This window comes from Condylura cristata, unplaced genomic scaffold (genome assembly GCF_000260355.1).
Source record: "Condylura cristata isolate star-nosed mole 26May11 unplaced genomic scaffold, ConCri1.0 scaffold00026, whole genome shotgun sequence".
NCBI lineage: Eukaryota > Metazoa > Chordata > Mammalia > Eulipotyphla > Talpidae > Condylura > Condylura cristata.
In genome coordinates, this window is record NW_004567127.1 from 20107330 (window position 1) to 20117740 (window position 10411).

The following is a 10411-nucleotide window of genomic DNA, read 5'->3' on the forward strand; positions in this document are numbered from 1 at the left end:
CAGAGACAGAGTGGGGAACCAAACAGACAGATCAACGAAGTACACTGCTGAGGGGAGCAGCGGGAGGGTCAGGAGAGGTCTGCTGTGCCATGTGGTTACCTCCAGGCCAGGTGGGGATCAAACTCATGCTGAAGTGGCCTTAGCCTCTTACTGCTGTGCTCTAACCCACTGCGCCTCTAGGGAGGGCCTCATTAGTGATTTTTAAAGTAACACAACAATGTATTGGTCTCTCAAACATTAATAAAAATTCAAATTATACAAATAATTTTTTTCTCCCACTAACTGCCTTCTCCCCACCCCTATTGAACAAGGAAGTATTGCAGCTGATGGTCAGACAACCATCTCTGGAAATCTGCCTTGTTTATAATAGAGGCTTATCTGTATTGGTTAAATAAAAAAGTCACTGTGTTTAAAAATTGTTAATGTGAAAACATAATGCTTTTACTTTTAAAAAAACCAGGTGTATTAGTGACATCTTGTATTTCTTCTTCTTTTTTTTTTTTAAAGATTTATTTATTTATGCATATAGAACTGGGGTACAGGCCAGAGGTGCAGGGGCGGCAAGAGGTTTCACCAAAGATAGAGTGGGGAGCAGAACAGGCAGATCAACGAAGTACACTGCTGAGGGGAGCAGCGGGTGGGTCAGGAGAGGTCTGCCGCGCCCTGTGGTCTCCTCCGGGGCAGGCGGGAATCCAACTCACAAGGAAGTGGCTTTAGCTTCTCAGTGCTGTGCTTTAACCTGCTGCGCCACCAGGGAGGGCCCAACATCTTGTATTTCTTATAGTAACAGAATATCTAACTCAAACTGGCCTACACACTAAAGGAGGTTGTTGGCTCCTCTAATAGCAAAGTTCTAACAGGAAGGTAAGTTAGAGCAAAGACTCAACAATGTCAGGGTCGAGGTTCTGTCCATCTCATTTGTCTCCCAAGTAATGTATTAACCTACCTATAGCAAAGTTGTGACTAGTGATAAAACCCAATTATCACTAAAAATTTATTGAGACACACTATGAACTAAGCACTGGGGACTCAAAGATAACTAAAACATAACAGCTGCCTTCCAGGAGTTCGCAGTGTAGTAGGTAGAGCAAGCCTGAAAATAACAGGGCTATATAGTCGACACCACAAATAATGAAAATCTTTTCAGGGTCCTCCCTGGTGGTACAACAGGTTAAAGTGCAACACTGTGAAGCTAGCAGCAGCTACTTCAGTGAGAGTTCAATCACCCACCCCAGAAGTGACCTGAGGTAACCTACATGGTATGATAAACCTCTCCTGTCTCTCCAGCTGCTCCCCTCAGCAATGTACCTCATCGATCTGCCTGTTCTGCTACCCAACTGTCTCTGGTGAATCCTCTCACCATCCCTGCACCTCTGGCCTGTACCCTAGTTCTGTATGCATAAAAAAAATCTTAAAAAATATCTTTTCAAAAACAGATACAAGAGAAAATTGTATAGAGGACATGAATACCAAAAGAGATTTCAAAGCGTGAATATGAGTTGGTTGGGAAAGCAAAGCAGGGTAGGATCAGTTCCTGTCTTGATGTTCCTCACAAAGGTATGTATGAGCACAGTCACAGACTGGTATTCCATAGAATGAAAGTGAAAGGTGGCAGATGTCATTTCAGGGCTAAAGAAGAGGCAAAGAGCTGAACTATATTTTACAGTTCAAACCAAATGGTTTGAAATGTGGGCAAATTCATTGTTTAACATATCACCCATTAGGAATTAGTGGGAAATGAGAATGAAGATGAGCAGACTACTGCACAGCATGAATGATTTTATAAAGAGACTGAATTAGGAAAGGACAATGATGATAGAGAAAAGGGGTGGAATAAAAATAGATCTGGGTAATAAAATTGGCAGGAGTTGGTGACTGGAGAGAGACAAAGAAGGGAATGAAATAACTGAGACCTCTCTTTCAACTTGCTTGGACAACTGGGGCTGGTTAACTTCCACACATATTTCCACTTGCATGCTGGATATGGCTTCCTAAACAGTCACCATACTCTCCCCTTTCCAGTTCTTCTATGCTTCCTTCTCCCTGTCCCTCCACAAATGTCACCATGCCTATCAGCCTTGCATGTGAATTCCTTTCACCTTTTTCACTTTTAACTGCTCCCAGAATACATTCCAGACTCTTCTCAAGGAAGAGTCGTCTCATGGCCTGTTGGTCCACCCATTTTGCTGTCATTCTGATTCCCTGCCATACCCACAATCCACTCCCAATAAAACTACCAAATTCATTGATTATTTATACAAATTGTGCTTTGTATTACACAGCTCTGATGGTCTTAACCACCTGTGAATGGGCAATAGTTTGAGTCAAGGTTAGCCACAAGCTAATGTGCTTAAACAAGGCGTGTTTAACAAAGATGTTCTATAAAAAACAAGGAGCAACTGATTGCAGTCTGAGAGAGTTCCAAAGCAAGTCCAAGAGAGAGGAAGAAAAAGAAATGGGTGTGGACAGATGCAAAGATGAAGGAACAAGTTACTGGAGGATCAGTTTGATCACCATGAGAAGGCTAACTGGCTGGATTTGTATTATTGTGTGACCTCGAGCAAGTCACTTTAATGTCCCTAGAGTCTAACGGCCAAGGTTGTCATTCTGACTCTACCATTTCTAATGATCAGTTTCCTTACCTGTTAAAGGGGAGTAATAACAAGACTTACCTCTCAGGATTCATAAGGGGAATAAACAAAGCATTACATGTCAGCCCAGTGTCTAGCAAACAATAGATGTAGTAAGACTTGGCTATTATTACATTTGTCTTAAACAATGGCCCATTTCTCAATGAGGCCTAGCTGTAAGCTGCTGTTATATGCCAAGGAACTTCCCAGTTTTACATCAACTCTACTTTTTTTTTTTTTAAAGTTTATTTTTACATCATTTTGCACATTTTCAACTCTACTTTTTTAAAGACTGAAACTGTTTCCCGTTTTCCTCCTCCAGTAACCCAGGTGAATCTCTGTTCCTTTCTGCTTGGAAGAATGGCATATAACCTGCTTTCCAAAATAAACCAAGCTCTTTCAAATTTGTGCTTTTGTAAAAGCTATTCTTCTTTAGACTGATACCTTTCGTCTTCCTTAGACTAATACCTTTCGTCTTCCCTATCTTTATCTAATCAATTTTTAACCGAGAATTCTAGTGATCCTGTTACATATTAAAGTTCAGGAATCACTATTTGGGTGAAAATGAGAACTAGCTAAGGTAAATTTCTAAGTCTCATTTTGTGTATGAGCCGAGATGAAGTTAGCTGGCAGCCTGAGATGAGCTGTTTGCCTGGGTCCTGGAGGCTAGATATTGCCGAGAGCACTCGCTGTTCTAACTGGAGGTGGAAAGCCAGGTTGCAGTCAGGAAGCGTTTCTATTTCAGCACGTCTGGTAAGCTGTTTAAAAGAGGTTCAAAAGAAAGGGACCTCCAAAGTTTTGGTAATTTGCTCTGGTTTCCTTCATTCTAAATGGATATTCAGGTTTCTGTCCAATTTTAACATTTTTCTTACAGTTTTTAAAGCTTCGTTAAAAAAAATTGTGTAGTTCCAGAACCACGAAACAGATCCACCCCGACCTTAGCAATACATCTCTAAATCTGTCCATGTTAGAGTACTTCGGCATAAACAGGTGCTGCCCGTAACTATAAAATCAATTTTGCTTTTCCTTTTGCATCTGGTATGTTGTCTCCGAGGTGCTCGGGGTTGGTTTTTTAGGGCGAGCGCACCCGCACGTGGTGGAGCCTGGAGAACCTGCTGCAGCAGTTAGACGCGAGGAGGTCGCGGTGGGGGCGGATGGGGAGACCCAGGAGCCACAGCTTCTGGGGCGGAGCTGGGCGCCTGAGGTAACGCAGCAGCCAGAGTTCCCGCCTCCTCCTACCTGAGCAGATCCCGGCTGAGCTGCTCCGACACCGTCGCCTTCAGCCGGCGCCGTTCACAGGGACCCTTCCTTTGCAACCCCTTACTGCAAACTCTAGGGGACCCCAGAAGTACCCCGGGAGCCGCAGCGCCCTCCCCACAGCGGGCCATGTCCCACAGAGGTTCGGCTGCGCCCCGCAGGCCCGATTTTCGGCCTCTTTCTCGGGCTTTGGAAAGGGGCGTTCCCGACCGAAAGCTCCGCTCCCGCCCGAGCCCGCCCCTACGGGCACGGCGGACGCCTTGGTCTGTTTGTAGACGGTCCCTTACTGCAGTGTCGGGGGCTGGGGACAACTCCGGCACGTGACCCGGAGCGGTGTGCGCACGCGTAGTAGCCCTGTTTACCTCTGCCGGCGGGCACTCCGCCCTCCGCCCCCCCACCGTTGCGCCCCAGGAACTGTGCCCCTCGGGACTAAGCAATCCCTGGGGTTCTTTGTCCCTGTTCCTCCTCTTTGCTTTTAGGTTGGTGCTGTTTCAATGGAGGTTTTATGGAGAGGCTACGTTAGCTCAACCTGTGCAGTCTTTCTACACTTTGTCTTCCTGGGATGTCAGTAGATTTTAAATGTTTTGATTTGGTCCCTTTTTGATTCAGGAAAGACAGGGTCACGAGACCTTTCCTGTTGTCCAGTCAGACCCATGTAACTGCTTTGGATAAATTCTTTGAATAAAGAATGTTGAGGATTTGAGGGGCAGGCAAAGAACTTCGTAAAATCAGCAGAAGTAAAAAAATACCTCCATGGTTCCCTGCAAAGAAAAGGCATAAAAGGCGTGCAGAAAGCCTCTTCCACTTCTATTTCAGGGAGAGATTCATATATCTACTCTTGGACTTTAGCTGAGAAGTGTAAGATTATATTCCAGCGCTTTGCATGTGAAGTAATAACATTTATTATAAGGGAGGGAGGAGGTAAGGCTAGAGGGGTAGCACCTTTAATTGAGCAGGGGAGTAAGTAGATTCAAGAGCTATAGGATGTTGAATCTTCTCTCGGAAGTAGATATTGTGGAATCCGCAGCCCCCCATATTCTTGGGAATATGGGCTTGGTGCCCAGAGTTCCTGCTTGTCAGCTAGGTGTGGGGTCATAGGGAGAAGGGGGGGGCTCTCACCAAGGGCAAAAGTCCTTGTTTGAGGAACAAGGGAAACCAGTATCTGCTGATAAGAGCAGGAAGTTATTAGAACACAGATTATATGGGCCCTTCCTGGTGGTGCAAGGGGTTAAAGCACAGCACAATGAAGCTATAGCAGCCACTGCAGCACCAGTTCTATTCCTGACTGGGGAGCTGACCCACATGGCCAGCAGACCTCTTCTGACCCACCACTGCCCCCTCAGCAGTGTATTTCAGTACATCTGCCTGTTATGCTCCCCACTCTGCCTCTGGTGAATCCTCTCACCCTCCACATCTCTGGCCTGTACCCTTGTATGCAGAAATAAATACATCTTAAAAAAGAAATACAGATAATATGCTTAGATTGACAAGAATAATAGTGCCCGGGCCCCATAGCCCCTGGTGACATCACCCTAATTTATTTCCCCAATAACTGCTCCCCCGGGCATGTACACTTCTTACTATTTCACACCTCTGCACTCAATACTAATAAATACAAGGAAGGGGCCCACGCATCACTTTCAGTGTAGCCCCTCTACTCTCAGCTCCAGGTAGACTTCTCCTAAACCTTCCCTCATCCTACTCAGCTTCCAACCCTGCTGCCCCAAGGCAGCAGGATATCATGTAAAAGCCTTTTCCTACTTTTCATTTGATTGCTTCCTCCAAAGGAAGAAAACTCAAGAGTTCTGCTACATTCAACTTTGCACTGATAATGAATACTAATCTACTGTAAAATAGATGGACCGCATACTATTTGACTGGCCAAGAAATAGCTGTTTTTCCAAATATGCCTTTCTCAAGTATTCACAAACTTTACTTCTGAATAATAAAACCGGATAAGTTCATTGTTTCTGTAAGAAAGAAGGGTGTTAGAGATCATAAACTAATAATATGTATTGAGTGTCTATCAGGCTCTACCTACTTTGTAGGTATTATTAACTCTGTCCTCACAACCACTTTGGTAGATGTTTTGAATCCAATTTACAGATGAGGAAGTTGAGGCTTGACAGCACTAGGAACCTGGCCAAACCACACAAACAATGAGTGGTAGACTAGGTATTAAAACCCAAGCAGGGTCCTGCCTGGTGTTGCACAGGGTGAAAGCACAGCACTGTGAAGCCACTTTCCAAAGCCACTGCAACATGAGTTCAGTCCCTGGCCAGGGAGGTGACCCACATGGCATGACAGACCTCTCCTGTCTCACTGCTGTTTCTCTCAGCCCTGTTTCAGTCAATCTGCCTGTTCTGTTCTCCACTCTGTCTCTGGTAGATCCTCTCCTTCTACCCTCCCCCCCCCCCAACTCTGGTCTGTATCCCAGTTCTCCTATGCATAAATACATGAATATTTAAAAATAAATAAATAAAACCCAAACAGTGCAGCACCACACTATTTCCCTTCAAAGTTAGGCAAGATTTCTACCAAGCCTCCTTGTCAGCTGGCTAGATGACAATTAAACTACTCTTTGGTAGGGAAGAAATGACAGAATGATTTTGGTCTTTGTGATTTAATTCTGTCAATTACCTGAGGAAATCATTATATAAAGTAATTAAAGAAAAAGTACTCCTGGCACTCCCTGCTGGCAAAACAAGTTATAATATAGCACTATGAAGCTGTCCTCAGCCAATGAAGCAGGAATTTGATACCCTGCCAGGGAGGTGACCTACATGGCATGGCAGAAATTTCCTGACCCACCTGCTGCTCCCCTCAGCAGTGTATTTCAGTCAATCCATCTGTTCTGCTCCCCCACTCTGTCTCTGGTGAATCCTCTCACCACCACCCCCCACACCTCTAGCCTGTGCCCCAGTTCTTATATGAATAAGTAAATAAATTAAAAAAAAAAAAAAGAAACACAATTTCAGTTCCCATAGCAACCTTATGAATTTCCTTTATCTATTTAAGCCTCTGAAAATTCCTGCTGGACAAGGGGTGGAGACTTAGGTTTTAACGTTATTAAATGATAACCCAATATTAGGTATTGAAGAGTTAAAAAAAAAAAAAGGCTGTGAAACATGTTGAGGTTAAATTATAGAGTATAATGAAGTAAGGCCCTTGATTTTGTTTTGTATAGCTTATTATCTAATTAGAAACTGTTATACAGGGCAGGGAGAGGACAGCCCTGTCTCCTCAAACCTGCCATCTGCCATATCAAGACAAAACATATATGATCTTAAATGGAAAGGAAATTTAATACAATGAGTGTGCAATACAGAAAAAACAAAGAATAGTTTCTAAATCAAACACCTGATGTTACCCATCCCCTCGTGGGTAAAAGTCCACCCAAAGGGATTGGCTCAAAGCAAGGCCTGAAAGCCTTCTTAAAGCAACTTCTGGCAGAGACCCACAGAAAAGAGTCAGAAATGGCCAGGCAAGTCTGGGAGGAAATGAGCAAAATCAAAATCAATATAAATGTTGCCATAGTCACCTCCTCAGGGTCTCTCACCCACATCTGTTTCACCCAGTCCAGGACCAAGAAGCAAGCACAGTTTCTTCACATGTCTCTGATCCATGTGGCTCCCTCAGGTCTTCTGGCTCTCTACCCTCCTTCCATCCAAGTCAGTCTCCTCTCCAGATCTTCTCCTCCCTGCTCAGCTCCACCCTCTTTCTGGGTGGGGCAGAGAACCTGGAATCTCCCCTTTTCCTGGGGACCACCCTGTTACAAAATGACTTCAATGTACAGCAAATATTTGAGTAATAGTAACATAGTTTAAATAAAGATATACTTTGGCAACCACTTTTAAGTGAAAATCTCTTATTAGATGAAAAATTTCAGTGCATTGAAAAATATCATTGAACTTGAGTTCGATGTATACAGGTTATTATGGAAACACCAACTTAGGTAGGCACCATAGACTTGAGTATTTGTGCCCTCTGCCCTCTCAAAATTTATGTGGCCTAATCCCCAGTGCTTGATTTTATTTTGGAGGTGGGCTGTCTTTTTGGGATTTGATCTTTCAAGGTCATGACAGAGAAACCCTTTCTGAATAGGATTAGTGCCCTTATCAAAGGGATTCAGGGTTTGCCTTCTCTCCTAGACACAGTAAAGACAGTCATCTTTGTACAAGGAGAAAGACTCTCAACAGAGACCATCACTGCCAAGGCATTGATCTTAGGCTTCCCAAGCTCCTGAACTGTGACATATAATGTGATTGTTTAAGCCACCCAGCCTATGGCACTTTTTTTTTTCTTATAGCAGCCCAAACAAATGTAGCCAGTGAGGATTATACAAAACTATTTATTTATTCATTTTCTTAGATCAAAGCTGCATGGAAATGATCCAAAACAGAGCTTGATTATTTTCTTTTGCTTTCCCCATCTTCAGACTTCTATGTCCTTTCTACATTTTCAAAATATCAGGAAGCTAATGAAGGTTAAGCTTTAGAGCTGCCACTTGGACAAGCCCTGCCAAGGCATAATAGGGTCCTTAGAAATGTGTCTACTTGTAAATTTGTAAAACTTGCAAAAAAGATTTTGACCACTGTTGACCAAGACTCTCCCTTTAGTCAAATGTCCCTAATAGCTGGTGGCAATGAGTGGCTACAGGCATTTTTGGGATTTAGTTACAGTTAAAACTAAGTCGGGAAGCAAGTTAGTCTGGCTAACAAGACATTTATTGTTTTGCAATCACTTCCACATCAAGATAAGTTGTTCCCTGTCCCTGGATAGCAATGACTTCCAGGTATACTTGGCTGATTCATCCTGCATAATGACATAAAGGGCTAGACCCAAGGTCATATCACCATGTGAAGATGTCTTGTGGTGTTAAAAACAGAAGAAAAAAAGGGCCCGAAATGGAGTACGTTGTGGGAAGTGCACTCAGATTTAATGCCTATTGCAGTCTCAACCTCTCCCAAAAATATAATAATAATAAAGGGATCAATTTTGAGTTTCCTAATCAGCACCAGTGAGATCATCTGGATGATAAGAATGCCCTCCCCAGGCTCTCTCTGGTGGCTCAAAGCTTTAAAGCACCGCATTATGAAGCTCTATGAAGTCACTGCAGCATGAGGTCAACCCCAGCCAGGGAGCTGACCCACATGGCCTGGCAGACCTCTCCTGACCCACCCACTGCTCCCCTCAGCAGTGTACCTTATCAACCTGCCTCTTCTGCCCCCTACTCTGTCTCTGGTGAATCCTCTCACCCACCACATCTCTGGCCTGTACCCCAGCTCTGTAGGCATAAATAAATTAATTTAAAAAAAAAAGAAGAATGCCCTGCCTTCCCTGAAGGAAGGTGGCTTTGTTTTAAGTAATCTTTTGCTAATAAATTTGTTCTACCCTCTTTTTGGAGAGACCCTCCTTTTTATTTGAGCCTTTGCAGTATACAGAGGGATGCTGCCCAAGTTTTATTTATTTAATAAAGCAAGTAAAGCTTTAAGAGCTCTAGAGTAGAGCTTTAGAATCACAAACTTAGAAGTTTGTGACTTTTTTTTTTTTTAAACACAGCAAAAGGTACTGGAATATATGGTTCATAAAGGAGTTTCACAACAGTGAGCAGAGGCCTCATTTTTCATTGGTGACTAGTCATGACAAGAGAAATAGTCCTAGTAATGAAAAACATGCAATTATAAATACATATTTTCCCCTTTTATGAGAAGCATCAAAATAGAATTTGTCAGAATTCCCATGTTTATAATTTGTCTGTGCTACTAGTTGCCTTTCCAAAGACACAAATCTGTTGTGATTTTTTTCTCATTCTAAATAATCACTTTCATATCTAAAAAAAAAAAAAAAAGAAAGGAAGGAAAGGCCACCATGCCATACACATACACACACATCTATAACTATTTCAGTGGGATTTCCAATACTGTATTTACTGTATTTCATGATGCTTGTTTTTAATTTGCCTTATAAAATGAGAAATTTGGACAACATTGAGAAAGAGCAAAGAGGCATTTATACAGCAGATCTTTCCTTGAAGAGAATAAAAATGAGAATTTAATGTATTCATTTATTGCCAGTGGAACTCTTAACAAAATATTTTCTCTGCAAAAATGAGGGAGAGGTGATTGGTCATAAGTTCCTCTGGCTTTACTTCAGCATGAGACAAAATACTTAACATGAACCATGCCATGTAAGCAAGCTTTATGATCAGATAGCTTATTCTTCTACCTTTAAGTCACATTGAAACATTGTCTTATGAAAGAAGAAAGAGGTACTATGAAATCTAATTGAAAAATATATTCTTGTGCCCTGGTGGTGCAAAGGGTTAAAGCTCAGTACTATGAAGATATTGCCAGCCACTGTACCTTAAGTTCTATTCCTGGCCAAGCAGCTGACCCACATGGCACAGCAAACCTCTCCTGCCTCACCCTTTCCCCATCTTCAGACTTCTATGTCCTTTCTACATTTTCAAAATATCAGGAAGCTAATGAAGGTTAAGCTTTAGAGCTGCCACTTGGACAAGC

At 42.8% G+C, this 10411-nt stretch overlaps 1 protein-coding gene across 1 annotated transcript in view; it reads right to left on the reverse strand.

The window, feature by feature from the left end:
* BTBD8 (BTB (POZ) domain containing 8) overlaps positions 1-4043 on the reverse strand; it is a 40461-nt gene extending 36418 nt beyond the window's left edge. The window contains exon 1 of the mRNA XM_012730057.1: positions 3870-4043. Coding sequence (XP_012585511.1) covers positions 3870-4018 — 149 coding nt within the window. The 5' untranslated portion in view covers positions 4019-4043. The remainder of the gene's footprint in view (positions 1-3869) is intronic.
* Positions 4044-10411: the final 6368 nt, after the last annotated feature.